The sequence below is a fragment of the Gigantopelta aegis genome, chromosome 12 (assembly GCF_016097555.1).
Source record: "Gigantopelta aegis isolate Gae_Host chromosome 12, Gae_host_genome, whole genome shotgun sequence".
Classification (NCBI taxonomy): domain Eukaryota; kingdom Metazoa; phylum Mollusca; class Gastropoda; order Neomphalida; family Peltospiridae; genus Gigantopelta; species Gigantopelta aegis.
The window spans coordinates 8872534-8898107 of NC_054710.1; the positions used below are offsets into that span (position 1 = coordinate 8872534).

At 37.6% G+C, this 25574-nt stretch overlaps 1 protein-coding gene across 1 annotated transcript in view; it reads left to right on the forward strand.

Annotated features, from left to right (window-relative positions):
- Positions 1-3288: 3288 nt before the first annotated feature.
- LOC121386809 (serine/threonine-protein kinase SIK2-like) overlaps positions 3289-25574 on the forward strand; it is a 42728-nt gene continuing 20442 nt past the window's right edge. The window contains exons 1-3 of the mRNA XM_041517820.1: positions 3289-3517; positions 7158-7274; positions 15051-15114. Of these exons, the coding sequence (XP_041373754.1) occupies positions 3395-3517; positions 7158-7274; positions 15051-15114 (304 nt within the window). The 5' untranslated portion in view covers positions 3289-3394. The remainder of the gene's footprint in view (positions 3518-7157; positions 7275-15050; positions 15115-25574) is intronic.

Here is a 25574-nt window from a genome sequence, read left to right on the forward strand (position 1 = left end):
CTATGACATGTGTTATAACAATGTTGTTATGACACACTATTGTGACGTCAATAATATTATGTACGGACTGCAAGCTTGCGGCAGTTGCGGTTTGCGAAAGTGAAATCGATGTAGCCTTGATGCTGCAACTTGATTTCAGTTACGAGATTTAAATTGGAATTTTAAAGAATAAATATAAAAACAAACATTAAAATAATAATAATAATAATAATAATAATAATAATAATAATAATAATAAATAAATAAATAAATAACTAAACAAATAATATAATAATAATAATAATAATAATTTAAAAAAAATTAATAATAATAAATTAAAAAAAAAAATGAATAAAAGGTGGCTGGAAAGTGTTGTTTTATTCTTATAAATAAATGGAAAAAAAGAAGCTATACGGAATATAATGTTAGTTATGAATATCAGTTTAGTAGTGCAACACGAAATTTATGGAACTCGCTTGGAAATTGTTTTATTGATCCTCGCTCACGTTGGAGGTGGTGGTGGTGGGGGGGGGGGGGGGGATAAGTTTCCCAAACTCCAATGGCGGATCCAGAAAATACCATTTAGGGTGGGGCAGTGACATGAGGTGGAATGCCAATGGAACTTTGGAGTGGTTTAGAGGAGATCATACACAAATAAAAATTAATATATAATAAAATAACTGTCGCAAAATTTAGGCGGGGGGGGGGGGGCTGGCCCCCCCTAGATCCGCCTCTGAACTCGTTCTTTAACGTTCTTATGGCACCCTCCTTTATGTTATATTTATTATTGGCATGCTTTACGATAAATGATTACATACTAGTAATTGTCCTATGAATTCATGCTATCTTTATGGCATATGTCATTAATATTATCTTGGCGCACACATGTGGCGTTACCACTGTCGCAGCCAAGATTTTATATCGGAGAGGGGGTGTGGGGGTGGTCAACCAAGCTGCCTATGACTCTTTCCTTAGTTCAGTTAGCAGACGTATTGCTAACGTTCGCATAGGCCTACTAGTTGATTGGTTCCCGACGAGGCCATTTGATTTAACGTGAAGGGCATAAACCAGTCTAGCGAACGTTTTTCTGGCTGGATCCAGTATATTTTAGTAGAGGGGTCCCAAATCCCGTTGTTGTTTGAAAATAGAATTTAAAGGTCCTTGACTGATCGACGGGATAAATTTGCATTTTGTTTTGTTTTGTTTTGTTTTGTTTTTTTTTGTTTTTTGTTTGTTTTTGTTTTGTTTTGTTGTATTGTTTGACCAAAAATAGGGGCCACTGAGCCCCCGCCTGAATCCGCCCCTGCCAATTTTACGGTGGTTGTAACATACATAATTTCTTTATTTAAATTGCATAAAATGAAAACTATCTATGTTAGGATGAACACATTATACAGAGAGATAAAGACACACACACACACACACACACACACACAGAGAGAGAGAGAGAGAGAGAGAGAGAGAGAGAGAGAGAGAGAGAGAGAGAGAGAGAGAGAGAGAGAGAGAGAGAGAGAGAGAGAGAGAGAGAGAGAGAGAGAGAGAAGATAGAGAGAGAGAGAGGATTGAGGAGAGAGAGAGAGAGAGAGAGAGAGAGAGAGAGAGAGAGAGATTTTGGCATGCCCCCCTTGTCCATTCGAATATATTAAAATTCATATTTTAGCAATTTATAATAAACGATCCCATGAAAAAAACCACCCATTTTTGGGTACGCACCAGCCTTTGGTAATTATTAATAATGGTTATTGATAAGGAACGATTTGGGTGCACACTATCCTTTGATTAGTCATGTTGAATATTTTGGGGAGAAGACTATGCATCATTTCGTTATTGATATTATAGTTTTACCCAGTTACTTTTCTAGGAAACGGGTGCAGTAAAGTCCCCAATGCGGGGGGGGGGGGGGGGGGGGGGTGCGACGTTTAAAAAAACAGGCGGATCTGTATCGTATTAAAAATTACACTGACGTTCATTCCATAAGATAGATAAGATAAGATAAGATAAGATAAGATAAGATAAGATACGGAAAGGTTTATTGCATATAAACATTCCACATATGGAACTGGATGCAAAACATTGTATGATCAGGTCCGTAAAAACGATATTTAGAGGGGGGATGGCACAAGCTCTATTGTGGTGGTGGTGGTGGGGTGGGTTTGGCAAAAACCTTCTACAAGTTTGATATTACTATTTTTTTTCTCGTCTTTATTAAATATTGAATAAGGCAAGACTAAACCACCCCCCCCCCAAAATATAATTATTGTTGTTCCTTAAAAAAAAAAAAAATTCTACAAACAAAAAGGGGCCTTGGACATTTGAGGGCACTTGAACAATTTTTTTGGGGACGCTGTCCCCTGGTCCCCCCCCCCTGGATCCTGGTCCCCCCCCGGATCCCCCTGTGGGAAAGTGCCCCCTTTGTGCTTTAGAAAAAAAAAGCGGGTTTTTCTCTCATTACTAAAAATTGCCGAAAAAAAAAGTGGTGTCGTTCAAAACAACTTCACCCCCCCCACCCAAAAAAAGTAGGCCCGGGCCTGGGGGGGGGGGGGAACAATAATTCCCCAGAACTTTTTTTTCAATATGCCCCCGGACCCCCATAAGCAACTCGGGCGCTTCGTGCCTCACCATAAGCCTAAACGCCCCCCCCCCCCCCTCCCACACACACTATCAAAATCCTGGCTACGGGCCTGCGATGTATGTGAGTGCCACCTCATTACCCTCTCCCGATTCCGCGCTTGTTATAGTGGTCACAAATGACGTATATGTTTATATGCCAAATATGCCAAGCATATTTCAAGAAACACTTCGTGTCCCACTCTCTCTTCCCCACCATCTTGGACAATTACAACAACGTATCCAACCTTGTGCCATTTCGTTTCCTTCCACCCTTGCCTCCTGTGTTTGATTAAACAAACATCATTTGTAAATATCGGAATGAGACCGCTTGCTCTTACGTCAGAGGCGAGACACATTCAGCAACCCTGCTCCTAAATCGATATTAACAAGCACCTGTTTCGATTTCTGCAGCCACATAAACGTCACGTCAATTTATTTTCTGCCCAACCGATCTATTTTCTTCTCCTCTTACTCCTGTTCTTTCTCTCGCTTATGCGTAAATTATAACAAATAGAAAAGCCGGTTTATTATTTTTGACGTCTATAAATAATAACGTTCAAAACTATTTTCGTTTTGGCCTTATGATGCAGGACCCTGGCAACGGCGAATACGAAACTCCACCTTTAAATCCGATAATGCGTGAGTCTGACGTCACGGTGACGTCACTTCAAGGGTTTGCGCTGTGGAGAGCCATGAGACTTTGCGAACAATGTTGTTAGGGGTGAAGACGAAGTTTTGTATCCATGTTCGTTTTAAAGCAATTCACAGGGGTAAAAGAAGAGGTTTTAACCTGTAATAAGGGACCATGGTCATGGCGGAAAGACCCAAGGCGCCAATCCGAGTTGGATTTTACGATATTGAGAAGACTATCGGAAAGGGGAACTTTGCCGTTGTAAAACTCGCGAAACACCGCATCACAAAAACAGAGGTTTGTTTCACGTCCGTATAGTCTTTGTCAGTGTGTATAATAAGGCTCACCCTACGTGAGAGCCCAGTCGCGGGGGGTGGGGGGTGAGTATGGGTGAGTTTGTGCTCGTCGTTTAACTTCCCCGTACGGTATTGTCTCGAGGTTTATGCAGTGATGATCCGTCTTATTGAAATCTATTTCCGGTTTTTATCCACGGCAGTCGAGTAGACAGCACAGTGTACTGCGTTTACTCCAGAGTCCAGTACTCAATGTATACTGTTGTATAGTATTTCCGTTTATGCAACAGGTTATTCAGTGGTTTGACCTATATAATTTATATTATATATAATTATATAAACTTAAGTAGGGTCGGAATTTGGGGGTGAGGCAGAATCCACACACAGTCTCACTCTCTCACTCTTTCTCTCTCCCCTCCCCTCCCCCACTCTCCCTCTCTCCCCTCCCCTCCCTCAGACTAATCGGTTCAACTATTGGCCTCAACATACATGTCCATAGTTATGTTATATATACAAATTTAAACTGTGGTACTGTTTTGTTTACATTAATTCCATCTTTTAAAATATTTATTTATGTATTGAAAAAACAACATAATTCTTTTTTTTCCACTGAAAACAAAAAAGAAAGAAATGTTTTATTTAACGACGCACTCAACACATTTTATTTACGGTTATATGGCGTCAGACATGGTTAAGGACCACACAGATTTTGAGAGGAAACCCGCTGTCGCCACTACATGGGCTACTCTTCCGATTGGCAGCAAGGGATCTTTTATTTGCGCTTCCCACAGGCAGGATAGCACAAACCATGGCCTTTGTTGAACCAGTTATGGATCACTGGTCGGTGCAAGTGGTTTACACCTACCCATTGAGCCTTGCGGAGCACTCACTCAGGGTTTGGAGTCGGTATCTGGATTAAAAATCCCATGCCTCGACTGGGATCCGAACCCAGTACCTACCAGCCTGTAGACCGATGGCCTGCCACGACGCCACCGAGGCTGGTTTTCACTGAAAACAAACCCTGTGTGTAAATATATATGTTGCTACTCACCTAAATGTAGCTGATGACCTTTTAGCATCACATGGTTAAAGCTAGATGTACATACAAAACCAAATTCAGGTTTTGAACATAAGAATTGGTTACCTATTGCAGCTTTTTAAAAAACAGGCAGATGTAGGTAACATTTTGTTCAGAATCGCATTGCATTTTGCTATGCAAGTTTCAGAGATTGCTACACCATTTTAAAACATTAACTAGTAGTTGTTCATAAATTTTTAATTGACTAGAAATGAAAGAAAGAATTTTTTTTATTTAATGACACACTCAACACATTTTATTTACGGTTATATGGCATCAGACACATGGTTAAGGACCACACAGATATTGAGAGAGGAAATCTCCTGTCACCACTTCACGGGCTACTCTTTTCGATTAGCAGCAAGGGATCTTTTATATACACCATCCCACAGAAAGGGTAGTACACACCACAGCCTTTGATATACCAGTCGTGGTGCACTGGCTGGAACGAGAAATAGCCCAGTTGTCCCACCGATGGGGATCAATCCCACACCGACCGCGCATCGAGCGAGTGCTGCACCACTGGGCTACGTCCTGACTAGAAATTATGCCAATCAAAATGTTTGAAAACAAAATGTTCCCTGCAATGCTTACCTACAGGTGTATGTCGTAGTTTTGAGCCCGTCTATGGCAATTTTAAACCCATAGTGTTTTTAACAAACAAACAAAATTAAAAACAAAACATCCCATCAACTAATAGCAATGCATTTTTTCCAGTGGCAAAAACTGCCATCAGTACAGTCCCTGACCCATGCATGGCAATTTATATTGCAGTTACGGCAATATCCCAAGTATTCTGACATTAAAGGTCTACATTTATCAAAAACATAATTCACTATTGTTTGGTATAAAGTCGCCCCATGATGCACTAACCAGCATAACATGAAAGCGTGATTCGCAGCCTTTCAGACATTTTACATGGAAGTGGAACATGTATTTTTAAAACGCGAAAATGTTATTCTATTGAATTGAATTGTATTTTTGGAATATTATTTTGAAGATATCTTGCAAATGTGAAACCTGGTAAACCATTGTTCAGTGTATGGATGTACAAAAGCTGAAAAGAAGTTTGCATATTTTTCTGAAAGACAAACCGACATTGTTTACATGGAAGCGGTTCTTAAACCGAACACGTGCATATTGGAAAAGACCGTCAAGATGGGATATGATTTGCAGTGACCACTTCACAACTGGGGATTACGACAATTATCTAAGATGGTCGATGGGAATGCACCAAAACTTTTGTTAAAGAACTTGTCTGTTCCAAGCCTGTATCCCCCCGGTTCAGCCTATTTGCAGCCCGGGGCCCAAACGTCGCCCGGAGACAAAAACAAAGTCTGAATGTTAATGCCGAGGTGTACATGTATTGTTCATATTTGGCACAAAGATACACCTCAACACGATGCATTTATATATGTTAAAAAAATAAATGTATGAAAAATATTTTTTAGAATTGGGAATTGAAAATATGCAGGGCCTGCTCTGGGCGAGCAAAACATTTCACCAAATTGTCTATTAAACTTTAAAAAATGCAGAAATTGTCAGTTATTTCAAAAGAAATTATCAATTATTACATGAAATTAATTCGCCAAACTATAAATAAAAATCGCCATCTGCTTTCAAATATTTGCAACTGGCGAATTTGGCAAGTGCGAGAACTAGCCCTGATACGTGTGACCCATTTATCGGTTACGCAGAAATAAATCCATGTAACCTGTTTCCTTTTTGCCTAACCCCTTACATCCATATAAATTAAAATGGTGCTGAAAAGTTTGCGCGAATAAAAAAAAAAAATAGGTTACGCATAAGTAGATTTTACACGAGCAACACGTGAACGAAACAATTAACCAGTCTCATAATTTTCAGAGTCCTAACAAATATGCAAATACAAAATGCATATATTCATGAATTGTGGAAATTGCTTACTTCTCATTCTCACATACAGGGTAACCTTACTTTTATGTTTTTAAAATTGAACTACATTTTCCCAAATTTTTTATAGGCTTACATGTTCAGATTTACAGATCTATTCATAAGAAAAAGGATAAAAAAAAGTCTGGCAAATCAATTTTATTTACACTTTAATTTTATGGGTTTCATGTTGAGTTGTGTCTAATTACATGTATGGCAGAATTTGATTACCTGTTTTTTTTCTCTGTCCATATCAGCAGTTAATTAAGCTGGAACAGGGATGAGTGGGTTAGAACTTTAGCATTTGGTAGGTGTGGGAATTCTCGGATCCGCAGTTTTTCTCTCATATGGAACATTGTGTTTCCTCCCATTTTAATCGTCCTTTCCTCCAAAATGTGTCAGATGGCACATATTTTAACCTAGGATTTCAAGAATTTCCCAGACCCCTCTAGATTTCCTCTTTTTCACAATTCACCAGTTCCCACCCCTGATTTGAGAAAATGGCAAATTTAACTATTAATTGTTAGCCAGGTGTCAGATTTGGTTAGCTAAAAAAAAAAAAATGTGAGTGCACGACATAATATTTATATTACTATTAAAGGATATAGACATTTGTGTAAAATTTTAATTTTCTTTTATCGTTTTGTTTTTGCAGGTTGCGATCAAAATTATTGACAAGACTCAGCTGGATGAAACTAACTTGAAAAAGATTTACCGTGAAGTTAAGATCATGAAACTTATGAATCACCAGCATATTATCAAACTGTTCCAGGTACAACTTGTTTTCTTTGAGTGTTTGCACTGACGCCACATTACTCTTAGTAGTCTTAGGCACTCTCCATACCCACAGCATGACTTAAACCTACCAACAGCAATTGCCATCCTTCAGATATAAATTGCCGTAGATTGGAACAATCACCGATGGCACTTTTGATAAAAAACTGCCATATACTGATATAGGCAGGCTAAACATTTCTGTTGTCTGTGGGCTGTTTCATTCACAGCACAGCAATTTAAACAAAATATTTCCATGGGCGATAAATTCTTACGTTGGAGTACTGTCACAAGAAAACTCAACTTACAGCATTACATGTATCTACAAGCTACACGTATATGTATCAGTTATGTGCACATATATATACAACATAAAAACGTAAACAATTTACTAACTACTTCCATGTTCGAGAAGCCTGCATGCATACCTAAAGTTATACCGTTGATACATCAAACAGATCAATCCGTTTTCATCCGGATAGGATATGGATTGTGCATGACACACCAAAAAAGGGGTACCAATTTTAAAGGCATATTGTCACAGATCACTGACCTATTTAATGGTCTAGCAAAGTATTACCGGAACAAAAATAATTTGATTTGTTCCTAACCATCTTCATAACCATCATACTCCATTTATTAATGATATTTTGTAAAAAATAATTGAATTATAACAATAGTCCATAATTCAAAAATTAAAATTGCAGAGGGTTGACATGGATTTCACTCCATCATGGTTCAGTTAAGGTGATGCGATAGCTAGATTTGGTTTCCAACAATTAATGTAATTTTTATTTATTATCAATTTGTTTTAGAGATATAAGGTCCTTAAATCTGTGACAGTATGCCTTTAAACCATTTCAAACCGGTTTGATCTCTATGCATATGTATACTTACATGTATGTGGATTGAGCAGCACACTTACAAGTCAGTACAGTTTTGGATTTGGTGAACGGGTGAGTACTTTCTGCAACCCTGTACATAGTACATGCGTACACATGCTGATAACAGTGAGGTCAGAAGTCTTCATGACACTAAATTAACTTTATTGCACTGACGTGTGCTGGGGTATCGTTAAACATTCATTCATTCACCAGGATGCATTACACTAGCTCTATAATAGATATTAGTTACATTCATACATCTAGGTACATGGTACATGCATACACATACTGATAACAGTGTTCAGAAGTCTTCATGACACTAAATTAACTTTATTGCACTGACGTGTGCTGGGGTGTCGTTAAACATTCATTCATTCATTCATTCACCAGAATGCATTACACTAGCTCTTTAGTTATTAGTTAATTCATACATCTAGATACATAGTACATGAACTTACTACATGCATACACATACTGATAACAGTGAGTTCAATGGGTGTACATGTAGTGCTGCGTACCATACTGAAAGAGATACTAAATTTATCATACCAAGTACGGAAATAGACTACTGACCTGACTATCTATAGCCACATACATGATATCTCATCTATTTTTGTTCTATATGTACATGTACGATAAACTGCTATCTCGATACAGTGTTTCTGCCAGAAAGAAATGTTTGGGTATGGTGCAATGGAATTGAATGCAACCACAGTTAACTGGAGGAATGAGAGGCCTCCTCCAGAAAGAAAATGGGTTACGTGTTTAGGGTGAAGGTTGAGAAAATCATACATTTATGATAAGAGTAATTAATTTTGTCAAAAGGTTAACTTTTTATTTTAATCTGCCACAAAAATCTGGGTATAGCGTCATACCCATTTTACCCTCTGGCAGAAACCCTGCTATATCATCTAATCATTGTCTGTATCAGTGTTGAAGATTATTCTTAGTCCGGGATTTAAGGGGCGGTAAGCAGAGGTGAACCCTCCTTTGTTTAGCATCGCATCGCAGTCTCTGTCAGCGTTGGAGCTTATTCTTAGTCGTGGATTTAAGGGGAGGTAAGCAGTGGTGAACCATACTTTGTTTAGCATTGCATCACATCGCAATCTGTGTCAGCGCTGGAGCTTATTCTTAGTCGTGGATTTAAGGGGAGGTAAGCAGCGGGGAACCCACCTTTATTTAGCATTGCATCGCAATCTGTATCGGCATTGGAGCTTATTCGTAGTCGTGGATTTAGGGGGAGGTAAGCAGCGGGGAACCCTCCTTTATTTAGAATTGCATTGCATCGCAATCTGTATCAGCGTTGGAGCTTATTTGTAGTCGTGGATTTAGGGGGAGGTAAGCAGCGGGGAACCCTCCTTTGTTTAGCATCGCATCACAATTCGATATGCAACTTTGAGACATTATCTGTTGTAATTCTCAACATTAAAGGGACAGTCCTGAGTTTACAATCATTGTAAAATGTTCACAACCAATAGAGCCTTTTCAATGACGTAACATACATATTAAATACATTTTCTTGTTTAGAATATCAATGTCTGTATATTGAATGTGTTTATGGTCGTATACTAATGTTTGTAGTGAACACTCAGTTTTTACTTTAATTTGTGATTTTTTTTATTTTATTTTTTATGTACGATATTATTGGGAGGTAAAATCCGGTTTGGGCTACTACAAGCATTATGACAACAAGATGCTGATATTCTAAATAAGAAAATGTTCGGTATTTAATTTGTATGTTACATCATTGAAACGGCTCTACTGATCGGAAACATTTTACAGTAGTTGTAAACTGAGGACTGTCCCTTTAAATCTTTATTTACATGTATCTATTGGATAGACTGCATGATTTGTCACGTGTGTTTTTTAGTAATGGGGGGCGGGACGTAGCCCACTGGTAAAGTGCTCGCTTAATGTACAGGTCAGTCTATAGGATAGATCCCTGTTGGTGGGCCCATTTGGGATATTTCTTGTTCCAGCCAGTGCACCACGACTGGTATATATCAAAGGCTGTGGTATATGTGCTATTCTGTCTGTGGGATGATGCATATAAAAGAGCCCTTGCTACTGATGGAAAAATGTAGCGGGTTTCCTCTCTAAGACTATATGTCATAATTACCAAATATTTAACATCCAATAGCCAATGATTAATAAATCAATGTGCTCTACTGGTGTCGATAAACAAAACAAACTTTAGCTACAACTTTTCCGTGTGGATAATACCAACCAAGTCTATGCTAATTGGTATTTGTCGACATCGAAGCTCTTATCAGGGATCAGAATTCTCCGTGGATCTGCGGTTTTCCTCTCATGGAACATTGTGTTTCTTCGCATTTTAACCGTCCTTTCCGCATGGAAAAAAAAAATCGGTCATGTAAACTTCTGGGACCAGGTTTTCGAAGCTATCTTAGCGCCGGGATATCGTAAAACTGTCCTAAATGATGACGTTACACATCAAATTACGTTGTAACGTCATTATGAATCTAAATGCAGCCGCATTTTTTACTTCCAAGATTTCATTTGCAAATGAGCAAGTAAGCTTTAGCCGGCGTTGCGATGCAGCGTTGGATATCAGAAGTAAAAATGGCGGTCCGAACCCCTCTAGATTTCCTCTTAACAGTTGAAAATTTGTGTGACCCATTTATTGGTGACACAGAAATAAATCTATGTAACTCATTTTCTTTTTATTTGTAACCCGTTGTAGCCTTGTAATTGGTGCTCAAAAAAAATTTCGGGGGAAAAAATAAAGGTTACACAAAATTAGATTTGCGCGAGCAATGCGCAAAACTTTTTACCATTCTCGCAATGGGGCGGGACATAGCCCAGTGGTAAAGCGCTTGCTTGATGTGCGGTCAGTCTGGGATCGATCCCCGTCGATGGGCCCGTCAGGCTATTTCTCGTTCCAGCCAGTGCACCACGACTGGTATATCAAAGGCCGTAGTATATACTACCCTGTCTGTGGGATGGTGCATATAAAAAATACCTTGCTGCTAATCGAAAAGAGTAGCCCATGAAGTGGCAACAGCGGGTTTCCTCTCTCAATATCTGTATGGTCCTTAACCATATGTCCGACGCCATATAACCGTAAATAAAATGTGTTGAGTGTGTCGTTAAATAAAACATTGCCTTCCATTCTCGCAATTTTTAGAGGCAAGGGTGTATATGGGGGCTATTTCACAAAACTTCGTAAGTTTATGTCTGAGACTAGCAATCATACGGGGCATGCATTTACATCATTAAGGAAAATAGAGCATGTGAAGGACAAAGGAAAATGAAATATATATATGTGTGTGTTTCTGACTATATTTCTTGTCCTATAATAGTAATAAGAATTGTGGTTTAGTCGTAGATTTACGTTTACGTGCACCACTGTAGCACTGTGCACCTGCATATGTGTTGCTAGTTGACACGTACCCGTTGTTACTGGGAGATTGAGAAATATATTGCATGTTTTTCACAGCCCTTATCGATTAGTAGTTAACACACTTGCGTTCATCTCTCTACCTATACGTACCTGTATGTAGGTAGTGGTCTGGCTCATATGACCTGGTCAGTACTTCATCATGTTATTGAATACTTGTAGTGTTTTCCCTAGCTTGTTTTAGCATGGTGCGGCACCATGTTTCAATAGTCTAGCACCATCTTGCCTTAATCAGCGCCATGCTGCCTGAGATTAAAATTAAAGAAGCCTTTTTCAATAATTAATTCTAAACTTGCCTTTATAAAACATTCAGAAAATGTATTATTAATTGACAATTTTACATGAATTTTTTCAACTGTAATTTAACATACTGGCTTAGAGACATTAATTATATTTACTTTTATTTCAATTAATTTGTTTTTTGTCTTTAATGAAAAACTAAATGGTGCCCTGAAAATGGAGAAAATGCTCCAAAAGTATTTAGTCTACCATGCCCTGCCATATTTTTAGGGAAAACACTAACTTGGTAACCCACATTTTATTACTTCCAACAGGTTGTATAACATGCTCTGGGGCGGGACGTAGCCCAGTGGATCAGCGTTCGCTTAATGCATGGTCGATCTAGGATCTATCCTCATCGATGGGCCCATTGGGCTATTTCTTGTGCTAGCCATGTAATATATATTGTCTTTACTTTGATATCTCATATTGATATAAAGGTATAAGTGCACCACGACTGGTATTATCAAAGGCCGTGGTATGTGCTATCCTGCATATAAAAGATCGCTTGCTACTAGTGAAAAAAATGTAGTGGGTTTCCTCTAAGATTAGATGTCAAAATGACCAAATGTTTTATATCCAGTAGTTGATAATTAATAAATCAGTGCTCTAGTGGTGTCGTTTAACAAAACAATTTTTTTTTTTTTTATGATGTTGCGTTTGAACACTCTTAAAAATCACCTCAGTTAATTTGTTTGGTCCATTATTTTTTAAATATTTATATTTATTATTATTATGTTGTTATTTTTTTAAAGCTTCCTATATTCTTTCTTTTTTTTCTTTCTTCTCCAGCTTCCTAATTTCTTTCTTATTTTCTTTTTATTATACAATAAAGGTTTTAATTAAAGGCTAATTTTATAACAGAATTATTAACTACATGTTAATTTATTTTAATACCATAGGTACTTTGTCTTGCTATTGAGTAGAAAATCTATAGTGTTAAATTATATTTAACACATGAAACAAACAGCAAATTATTGTTATAGTGTAGTTTATTTATGATAAAATTGTTAAATTAAAAAGTTACTTTTGCAGCCATCTTTGTCTGTTTGTATAAAATAACAGTTTATATATCAATTGAATGGATGTACACAGTATATACTGGGGTGATCAATAGTCGCACCAAAGGAAAAACAGTAGATTTAACAAGTGTAACCTAAAAGCAAACTCGTTGGTCCAGTGCTATATATATATATATATATATATATATATATTATATATTAGAGAGAGAGAGAGAGAGAGAGAGAGAGAGAGAGAGAGAGAGAGAGAGAGAGAGAGAGAGAGAGAGAGAGAGAGAGAGAGAGAGAGAGAGAGAGAGAGAGAGAGATAGATAGATAGATAGATAGATAGATTATTATTATATGAGCTTGTGTACTATCGTACCGATTTTACGAAACGAGTGTCAGATTTCGCTCGGGAAATACATGAATCCTGTCGCACAAGTTTCGTAAAATCAGTATGACTTACAAGTGAGTGTAATAATTTCTTTATTATCCATATTATTATTGTTATTTTCTTTATGAATAACAAGACCCAACTCAAAATGTTTCAGCCACAAATAGGAGATGACAAAATGACATCATATTTCAAATACACAGTCTGAGCTAGGACTGGAGAAGCAACGTCATATAATAAAGTTAGTCATATAATAAAGTTACCGAACTTCAGTTTGAAGGGAAGTAACTCCATCAATCAATTGTTAGAAGAAAACATTTCGTGGCTAACGGGTCGCCAATAAAACTAAATTTGTGACACTAAAACCACCGATATACGTCCGCAAATCGGAAAACACAATAGGGTTATCCCCTAAATGACACCAAATTAGTGTTTGTAATAGTTTTGGAATGTTTTCGTGGAAATCGTTGTTATATTTTAAAAAAACATTTTTGGATATACAAAAAAAGTTTTAGGGTTGGCAGGTTCAAATTAGGGTCGGTCGGGTAACCGGAAACAAACAATATTTTATGATACACCTTATTATTTAACACTATATATATACATCAAAAACATTTTTAAAAGACACTTGGTAAGTGGTCAACATCATGTGGCAAATAAAATAATTTTTGTAATATTCTGGTAAAGACTAACCTTTACACATTTCTTTCATATAGATTTACAAAAGTCAAGTGGCATCCTGCAAATATTTAACAAAACAAATATATATTCAAAGCACGCCATCAACATACATGTACTTTGAACCTATACATAATTTTTTTGAACTATAATGACCTTTGAATGACTCTGTTTCTGGGGAATACGGCTAAATTGGAACCACTATCAAAATGGAACAATTTTCTTTGGCAAAAACGGAACCGATTTGGCTATACAGGCTGCAAGTGATGTAGTACTGCATGGTTGGGATACGAGGGGTTTTCATTACATTTTAATGTTAACAGACATAAAGATCTATGAAACGAGCGCTTTACCACTGGGCTACGTCCTACCACTGTAACGGCGAGACGTAGCTCAGTGGTTATGCACTCGCTTGATGTGCGGTTGGATTGGGATCGATCCCCGTCAGTGGGCCCATTGGGCTATTTCTCTCTCCAGCCAGTGCTGGTACATCAAAGGCCGTGGTATGTGCTATCCTGTCTATGGGATGGTGCATATAAAAGATCCCTTGCCAGTGTTTCTGCCAGAAAGAAATTTTTGGGTATGGCATTATAGAACTGTATGCAACCACAGTCAACAGGAGGTATGGGGGGGGCCTTCCCTAGAAAGAAAATGTATTAAGTTTAGGGTTAGGGTTAAGAAAATGATAAGAGTAATTAATTTTGTCAAAAGCTTAACTTAAAAAAAAAAAATCTGCAAATATTTTGCGTATGGCGCCATACCCGTTTTACCCTCTGGCAGAAACCCTGCTTGCTGCTAATCGAAAAGAGTATCCCATGAAGTGGCGACATCGGGTTTCCTCCCTCAATATCTGTGTGGTCCATAACCATATGTTCGATGCCATATGCATATAACCGTAAATAAAATGTGTTGATTGTGTCTTTAAATAAACCATTTCCTCACCCCTGTAACATACATGCATGTATAATGTCACGTTTTCAATGCAGTGTTCAAACCAAATATTCCTTTGTTCTGTACTAATATTCATTTTGTGTTGTTTTCGGTGCTGTGTAATGACAGTAATGCAGAATTGAAAAATACAGAGTATATCACCCATTGCTTTTTTATTTTTATTTAGGTGATGGAAACAAAAAATATGCTGTACTTGGTTCTCGAATATGCGCCCCATGGAGAAATCTTCGGTAAGTGTTAATTTTTTTTAGCCATGCTTAATTTACCGCTGGTCACAATGCAAGCAAAGCTTGTTAAGTATGTTAATTTGTAAATTAACGTTTTGGGGCAATTCCGTGGTCAAGTAAACCAATAGGTCATTTTTAAAAACTCATTCCAGTGAAACAAGTTTGGTATCATTTGAAAGGTTATTATCTGTAGTTTCAAATATTACATTAATACTTTTTCAGTAGATGTGTTTTAGTCAGTTATAAATAATGCAACTAATGCATCAACCATGAATGCAGCAATATTTTACGAAAAATTATATTATCACATTTATCAGCATATTTTTTATACATAAATGAGTAGAAATAAAAATCTTTATACAGAAATAATCCCAGACATAATCCTTTGCTAATTGACATAATATATAAAAGACAAATTTATATTTCAAGCAGACTTTCATCGATAATATTTACATGTTACTCGTGTGTACGTCCAACACCAAAATATAAAAATTTTAAATCTCCACTTCTGTTAACTGATTGTAAATCGTTACTAACTAAGATGCAATGTTAATTTTATATGGTTGATTAAAAAATATAAAAACAATTAATGAATATGTAACAATTGCCGTGCTACTGTGGTGCTGTTATAGTGTACGTCCAACGCCATAAAGCATGTGTATTTTTTCCAAGTTTGAAGCAAAGTATTGATATTTATGCAATACCAGTGTGATATTAGGAGACACTTTTTATAACTAGAGCCAATTATGACCATCAGTATTAATTTTGTTTATCCATGTTAGTGGATTAAGAGGAATTTATCAAAGTGTACAAAAGGCAACTTCCCGCCAGTACTGTTGATTATGTTTTAAAAGGTAAAAATTATACTTGCAACTAACTGTTCATCTCCATAACAAAATAACAAACCCAGTAATTACATAATTGCATTTACTGCCAGAATTATACAAATTGGAAAATGTGTAGAGGATCACAACTAACATGGTAAATGTGACGTCACATTTGAGGAAACCACTTTTACATTCAGTGGCAGCATTTTACTATTTTGAAATTTTCTAGTTAATTTTACAGAGGTTATGTGTGGAATCAATAAATATAAAGTTACCACAAATAAATGCAAAAATATTAAAATATGTCTCTTGCACCTTGTTAAGGTCCCTAGTCACTGGGGGCTGCCACAGTTAACCCATCTTATATGCCTTTAGTTTTAGAATAATAATTTTTTTCTGTGGTGTTGTCATCTCATAGTCATACATGTAGCTAGTGGCAATTTTTCTTGTGTCACTTGTCATTTGTACGTGTACAGTAGTCACAAGGTGGCCACCTTGCCCCCACCCCCACCCCCAAGGATGGAATAAAGTTTATACCGGTATATAACAATGGTGCCCTAGTTGGTTATTATAATGTATAACAATAAAAAAGTTGTGGAACTTTTTGTACATTTATGTAATGCTTGGCTGAAGTGTCTGAAATGTACGTCCGACACCACGGAATTGCCCTTTGGTTAATTTATTATGACTATTTGCCAAATTCAGCTTGTATAAATAAAATATGTTGAATGCCAGCTTTATTAAATACTGTTTGACACACCTACACATAGGCACATACACAGTGGGTTTGGGGGGGGGGGGGTGTGTGCATACATATCCCCCCCCCCCCAATTACCAACTGTCCACATTTTTTCTATCAAATGTAGATAACATTATGTAAATGTGGTTTGTTTGTGTATCTGTTTGCATTGATTCCCATTGTTCGTCCTATCACTAGAGTTTCGCCCCCCCCCCCCACCCCATTAAAACTCCTATGTATGGGACTGACATGTACAGTGAAACTCCTGTAAACCAGACACTCTCCAAACCAGGTAAAAAGTCTGGTTTTAAGAGGTATCTGGTTTACAGAGGTTCTTTTCTGCACGGATATTTAGAAAGGGACTATGAAAAGCATCAGAGGGTCTGGTTTTGAGAGATTTCACTGTATATAGAGAATAGCTAGTTAATGACGTCTGATATCTGCTTTGTGAAGGTAAGAATGGCATATTCCACGAGGCTGTGCTATTAGTTCTGTTGTTTCAGCCACATTGGACGACGACCTAGACATCAAATGAGTGATTTTGTAATGTAGCTATTCATGTGACGTCAAACGAGTGACGTCGAAAGTCATATCAGGCTAGAAGCAGGATATGACTAATAGAATCTATCACCGTTGTGAGGTATAGATAAGGCAGTTCTATCCCGAGGGACAAAATGTTTTTTGTGAGGGCCGAGGTTTACTGAAATAACCGTTTCTGCAATTTTTGAAGTTTAATATTTTTCTATTATGTTATGCTCTGATATTTTTCTGTTACATTGTAAATGTTCTGGTATCATAAATGTTCGGTTATATTGTGATATTTCTGTTACATTATGCTCTGATTTTTTTCTCTGTTATGATATATGCTCTGATGTATGTTTTGTTATGTTACACTCTGATATTTTTCTGACATTAGTTTTGTTTGCTCAAAATGAAACTGCATTGAACATTTTCACTTGTCCACTATAGGCAACCACTGAGGTATATTTTGCTTGTCAGGACAAACGGACAAGTGCTTATATCGAACACTGGTTACGGTTTGTTCTGTTATGTTATGCTCTGATATATATATGTATGTCTTGTTATTTTACACTGATATTTTCCTGATATGTCATGCTTCGATATTGTCCTGATATATGTCTTGTTATGTTACACTTGTTATGTTATACTTGTTATGTTATTTTCCTGATACAGGTATGTCATGCTTCGATATTGTTCTGATATATATCTTGTTATGTTACACTGATATTTTCCTGCTATGTCATGCTCCAATATTGTTCTGTTATGCTCTGATCCGATGTATTTTTTAATAATCTGCTCTTCTCTTGTTATGTTCCACTTCGCCTCACGCCTTGTGACAGGTCTGTGTTTTTACGTCCCCCAGCCGTTATTCGTAGCAGACTTCTTTTAAGATAATTCACCCATATAGACAGATTGACTGACTTTTACCTTTTTATGGATCCAACACACTTTTAATCTTGGGCAAACAAACCGTATCTTTTGTACTGTCTCCACACACGGTCGGTGAAAAGAACTTGCGTCACAGGCTGGGTGGAGGAGATTGGTTTCCACGGAGACAGGAAATGCGAAGCTTTTGAGTAGAAAGTCTGTATTCGAACGGTCTTTGATAATGGTAAAACAAATTCGTAATCCCTTAATACTGCACGTTAGGGCTGGTGGAAATAGTCGGTCCTCAGTGCCATTTGCAATTTTTATTTTCTGCGTTGATTGGCGGTAGAGTGTATGTGGAAAGAATGATGACCCGTTAAGCCCGCGGATCAATAGGAGTGGGACAGTAATTATATGTGACGTGTAAGACTAAGATACCGACACACTCCGATGAGAGGCCAATGGAACGATGAAAGGAATGATGCTTTAAATGACACCCCAGCAGATGGTTTAATGGGCGACTCTTAGCAGGGTGATATATTGATGATATCCCAAGCACACGCAATTAGTGACCAAAAAACCCCTAAAAACTTTAATGACACCCCAGAACATGGTTTAATGGGTGACTCTTTAGCAGGATGATATATTAATGATATCCAGGCACATGTAATTAGTGACTAGCTATTATAAGAATGTGATATGTTTGGATTTAAAAAACACAAACTTTAATTAAAAAAGCAAAACTTTATTGACACCCCAGCACATGGTTTAATCGATGATATTTTAATGATTAGCTATTGTAGGAATGTGATATGTTTTGGTGTTGATGTTTTTTGGGGTTTTTTTTTTCTTTAACTTAATGACACCCCAGCACGTTATTTAATCAGTGACTGTTATAGGACTGATGCACAGGGCTAGCTCTGGCACTCGTCAGATTCACCAACTGCAAATTTTAAAAACAACTGGCAGACGTTATTTTAATTTGGCTAAATGTAATCATTGATATTTTGCTTGAAAATAACTGGGTTTCAGCTGTTTTAAAATTTTAATGGATAATTTGGCGAAATTTTCTTCTCACCCAGAGCTAGCCGTGTGATATTATTGACACCCCAGCACGTTGTTTAATCAGTGACTATGACAGGCCTGTGATAGTACTGACACCCCAGCACGTTGTTTAATCAGTGACTATGACAGGACTGTGATAGTATTGACACCCCAGCACGTTGTTTAATCAGTGACTATGACAGGACTGTGATATTATTGACACCCCAGCACGTTGTTTAATCAGTGACTATGACAGGACTGTGATAGTACTGACACCCCAGCACGTTGTTTAATCAGTGACTATGACAGGACTGTGATAGTATTGACACCCCAGCACGTTGTTTAATCAGTGACTATGACAGGACTGTGATATTATTGACACCCCAGCACGTTGTTTAATCAGTGACTATGACAGGACTGTGATATTATTGACACCCCAGCACGTTGTTTAATCAGTGACTATGACAGGACTGTGGTATTATTGACACCCCAGCACGTTGTTTAATCAGTGACTATGACAGGACTGTGGTATTATTGACACCCAGCACGTTGTTTAATCAGTGACTAATGTAGGACTGATATTATTGACACCCCAGCACGTTGTTTAATCAGTGACTAATGTAGGACTGATATTATTGACACCCCAGCACGTTGTTTAATCAGTGACTAATGTAGGACTGATATTATTGACATCCCAGCACGTTGTTTAATCAGTGACTAATGTAGGACTGATATTATTGACACCCCAGCACGTTGTTTAATCAGTGACTAATGTAGGACTGATATTATTGACACCCCAGCACGTTGTTTAATCAGTGACTAATGTAGGACTGATATTATTGACACCCCAGCACGTTGTTTAATCAGTGACTAATGTAGGACTGATATTATTGACACCCCAGCACGTTGTTTAATCAGTGACTAATGTAGGACTGATATATTGACACCCCAGCACGTTGTTTAATCAGTGACTAATGTAGGACTGATATTATTGACACCCCAGCACGTTGTTTAATCAGTGACTAATGTAGGACTGATATTATTGACACCCCAGCACGTTGTTTAATCAGTGACTAATGTAGGACTGATATTATTGACACCCCAGCACGTTGTTTAATCAGTGACTAATGTAGGACTGATATTATTGACACCCCAGCACGTTGTTTAATCAGTGACTGTGACAGGACTGTGATAATATTGACACCCCAGCACGTTGTTTAATCAGTGACTAATGTAGGACTGATAATATTGACAGCCCAGCACGTTGTTTAATCAGTGACTGTGACAGGACTGTGATATTATTGACAGCCCAGCACGTTGTTTAATCAGTGACTGTGACAGGACTGTGATAGTACTGACACCCCAGCACGTTGTTTAATCAGTGACTATGACAGGACTGATATTATTGACACCCCAGCACGTTGTTTAATCAGTGACTATGACAGGACTGTGGTATTATTGACACCCCAGCACGTTGTTTAATCAGTGACTATGACAGGACTGTGGTATTATTGACACCCAGCACGTTGTTTAATCAGTGACTAATGTAGGACTGATATTATTGACACCCCAGCACGTTGTTTAATCAGTGACTGTGTAGGACTGATATTATTGACACCCCAGCACGTTGTTTAATCAGTGACTAATGTAGGACTGATATTATTGACACCCCAGCACGTTGTTTAATCAGTGACTAATGTAGGACTGATATTATTGACACCCCAGCACGTTGTTTAATCAGTGACTGATGTAGGACTGATATTATTGACACCCCAGCACGTTGTTTAATCAGTGACTAATGTAGGACTGATATTATTGACACCCCAGCACGTTGTTTAATCAGTGACTGTGACAGGACTGTGATATTATTGACACCCCAGCACGTTGTTTAATCAGTGACTAATGTAGGACTGATATTATTGACACCCCAGCACGTTGTTTAATCAGTGACTGTGACAGGACTGTGATATTATTGACACCCCAGCACGTTGTTTAATCAGTGACTGTGACAGGACTGTGATATTATTGACACCCCAGCACATTGTTTAATCAGTGACTAATGTAGGACTGATATTATTGACACCCCAGCACGTTGTTTAATCAGTGACTAATGTAGGACTGATATTATTGACACCCCAGCACGTTGTTTAATCAGTGACTAATGTAGGACTGATAATATTGACACCCCAGCACGTTGTTTAATCAGTGACTAATGTAGGACTGATAATATTGACACCCCAGCACGTTGTTTAATCAGTGACTGTGACAGGACTGTGATATTATTGACACCCCAGCACGTTGTTTAATCAGTGACTAATGTAGGACTGATAATATTGACACCCCAGCACGTTGTTTAATCAGTGACTGTGACAGGACTGTGATATTATTGACAGCCCAGCACGTTGTTTAATCAGTGACTGTGACAGGACTGTGATATTATTGACACCCCAGCACGTTGTTTAATCAGTGAATAATGTAGGACTGATAATGTTGACACCCCAGCACGTTGTTTAATCAGTGACTGTGACAGGACTGTGGTATTATTGACACCCCAGCACGTTGTTTAATCAGTGACTGTGACAGGACTGTGATATTATTGACACCCCAGCACGTTGTTTAATCAGTGACTGTGACAGGACTGTGATATTATTGACACCCCAGCACGTTGTTTAATCAGTGACTGTGACAGGACTGTGATATTATTGACACCCCAGCACGTTGTTTAATCAGTGACTGTGACAGGACTGTGATATTATTGACACCCCAGCACGTTGTTTAATCAGTGACTGTGACAGGACTGTGGTATTATTGACACCCCAGCACGTTGTTTAATCAGTGACTGTGACAGGACTGTGGTATTATTGACACCCCAGCACGTTGTTTAATCAGTGACTATGACAGGACTGTGGTATTATTGACACCCCAGCACGTTGTTTAATCAGTGACTATGACAGGACTGTGGTATTATTGACACCCCAGCACGTTGTTTAATCAGTGACTATGACAAGACTGTGATATTATTGACACCCCAGCACATTGTTTAATCAGTGACTATGACAAGACTGTGATATTATTGACACCCCAGCACGTTGTTTATCAGTGACTAATGTAGGACTGATATTATGGACACCCCAGCACATTGTTTAATCAGTGACTATTATATGACTGATATTATTGACACCCTAGCACATTGTTTAATCAGTGACTATGACAGGACTGGGATATTATTGACACCCCAGCACGTTGTTTATCAGTGACTAATGTAGGACTGACATTATGGACACCCCAGCACATTGATTAATCAGTGACTATTATATGACTGTGATATTATTGACACCCTAGCACATTGTTTAATCAGTGACTATGACAAGACTGTGATATTATTGACACCCCAGCACGTTTATCAGTGACTAATGTAGGACTGATATTATGGACACCCCAGCACATTGATTAATCAGTGACTATTATATGACTGTGATATTATTGACACCCCAGCACATTGTTTAATGAAAACAAAGAGTTGAAGTTTGTTTTGTTTAATAACACCACTAGAGCACATTGATTTATTAATCACCGGCTGTTGGATGTCAAACATTTGGAGATTTTGACATATTGTCTTAGAGAGGAAACGTGCATTTTTCTATTAGTAGCAAGAAAACTTTTATATGCACCATCCCACAGACAGGATAGCTCATACCTCAGCCTTAGATATACCAGTCATGGTGCACTGGCTGGAACGAGAAATAGCCCAATAAGCTCACCGACAGGGATTGATCCTAGACCGACTACTTTAATCATACGGCATACGGCTGGTAGGTACTGGGTTCACACTGGCTCCCACCGAGAGCGAGCTAGGACAACACAATGGGTAGGTGTAAGACCACTACACACTCTTCTTTCTCACTAACCACTAACCCACTGTCCTAGACGGACAGCCCAGATAGCTACGGTGTGTGCCCAGGACAGAATTCTTGAACCTTAATTGGATATAAGCATGACAATAAGGCGTATCATAAAATATTGTTTGTTTCCAGTTACCCGACCCACCCTAATTTGAACCTGCCGACCCTAAAACTTTTTTGTATATCCAAAAATGTTTTTTTAATATAACGATTTCCACGAAAACATTCCAAAACTATCACAAGCATTAATTTGGTGTCATTTAGGCGATAACCCTACTGTGTTTTCCGATTTGCGGACGTATATCGGTGGTTTTACTGTCGCAAATTTAGTTTTATTGCCACGAAATGTTTTCTTCTAACAATTGATTGATGGAGTTACTTCCCTTCAAATTGAAGTTCAGTAACTTTCGTGAGATATCGGGCGAAGAGTCAGAATTTTTTTTTCACAAATATATGCGATCTTTTCCGATTTACTCTACATCTAGCGTAGCGAGGTGTTCCGATTAATAATAATAATAATAATAATAATAATAACTATATTTAATGATTTACTCCAGCGACAAACTGACCTTGTAGAAATTTAGTGACCTTCTGATAAACTAGGGGAGGGAATGTTTACCGATACTGATGGAGTTTACTGCCAAATCAAATGATTAAATATGTCAGTAACTTAGTAAGATCTTGATGCGTTTCGTTATTTTTTGTAAGTGGTCACTGGGAACTTCGCGGGTTTCCTCTAAAAACAGTGTCAGAATGACCATGTGTTTGACGTCCAATAGCCGATGATATTAAAGATAAAAATCAATGTGCTCTAGTGACGTCGTTAAATAAAACAAACTTTACTTTTCAACATTCGTTTGAGCATCCTGAGCATTTGTACTGCATTTCTATTCATTGGACCAATTGATTGCTTCAAACCAAGTGTGTACTTTAATACTGGATGCATACAGAATAAAACTAACATTGCAAATTATAAAATTGGTAAGTCTACCATTTCTTAGATACACTAGGAAAGATAATATTCATTAAAAAAAAATAAAAAAATGTTATAGTTGGACAGATAAATATAGAACCCTTCTTTTCAGTTTTCATTAAAAGAAATTGTTATAACTTATTTACTGGTTTCTATCCAATTAAGGTTCAACCAAGTCTGTCCTGGACCAGTACAGAAGTTAAGTGTTAGTATGAGAGTAAACCTTCTGCCTATTATTAAACAGCAAGGTTTTTTTTGTATGTACTCTCCCACAGATAGGTTAGCCAGGGATTTACATGTACCTTGTTTTTCTGAAATGGGGGTCCCTTGGACTCACCGCTTTCTTTTCTGGGGGTCCCAACTTGAAAACAAAGGGTCCCAAAACCACACAAACGACAGAGAGCTGCAGACAACAAATCACGTGTATACTATATATGTTTCATTAAAGTAAATTTAACAAGCTGTGTTGTTGTTTCGGGAAATAAGTGTCGGTATTCATTGTTTATTCTTTCAAAATCAACATTTCACTTTGATCTGTATAATTATTTGAACCATTTCCTGCAAGCTAAATGACACTCACAGTACCAGGCGTTGTTTATGAATCGTGCTACTTGTTTGTTAATGCAAATCAGAACATTTAACCAATGTATTTTATTCGCCCGGGAATTTCCGATTGTGTTCGACCTGTTGACGAGAAGTTCCGAATGATCGCAAATCCGTGATTTCTTTCCGGAAAATACCAACTTTACACGATTAAGCGCAGCAAAGGATAAAGACGCAGTGTTCCCAGAGATTAAAACTTTTTGTTTTTGTTATCCCCATTTGAATAAGCAGTTTATAGGTAGAAAAGAAATAGTGTGTTACACAGAATGATCGATCTTTGATAGTGGACAGGGTTACTGAAAATGTCACATATTTTATGCGTCCCACGGGACGCAGTATCTCTATTTTTGCAGATCCAGTTAAGTTTTAGTGCGTCCTATACGCAAGTTTTGTGCGTCCGGTAAATAAATCCCTGGGTTAGCACCATGTTGCCCTCAAAATCAAAATGCCTTGCCGTTTATAGATTTATAAGTTGCCCATGTAATAAGAAGCCTTTACACACACCTATGTGGATAGTACTACATATTTCCTTTTTTTAATTAAGTTTTTGTCCTTTTGAAAACTGTATAATGGAGAAAAAAAGCCCTTATATTTAAAACTGCACATAAAATATGCCCCCAAAACGTCACTTTACCATGCCTTCTTCATTTCTAGGGAAAACACTGTGATGAATAGTATTGTTGGTTTGCATAATGCATTTCTATACATGCAGAGGTTATTTTGGATACCGGTAGTCAACACCTTTATTTAATATCCATAAATAAAATTATTTTCCAAAATAAAATGTTTTTCCTACCTACCTACCCTATATTTTTTCAGCATGTAATAGGAAACAAGTAATTTTTAGTTTTTCAGCCTAAGTTGAAATGAAATGAAATATGCACCATCCCACAGACATGATAGCGCATACATGTACCACAACATTTGGTATACCATTTGCGGTGAACTGGCTATAGAGCGAAAAATAGCCCATTATGCCCACTAAC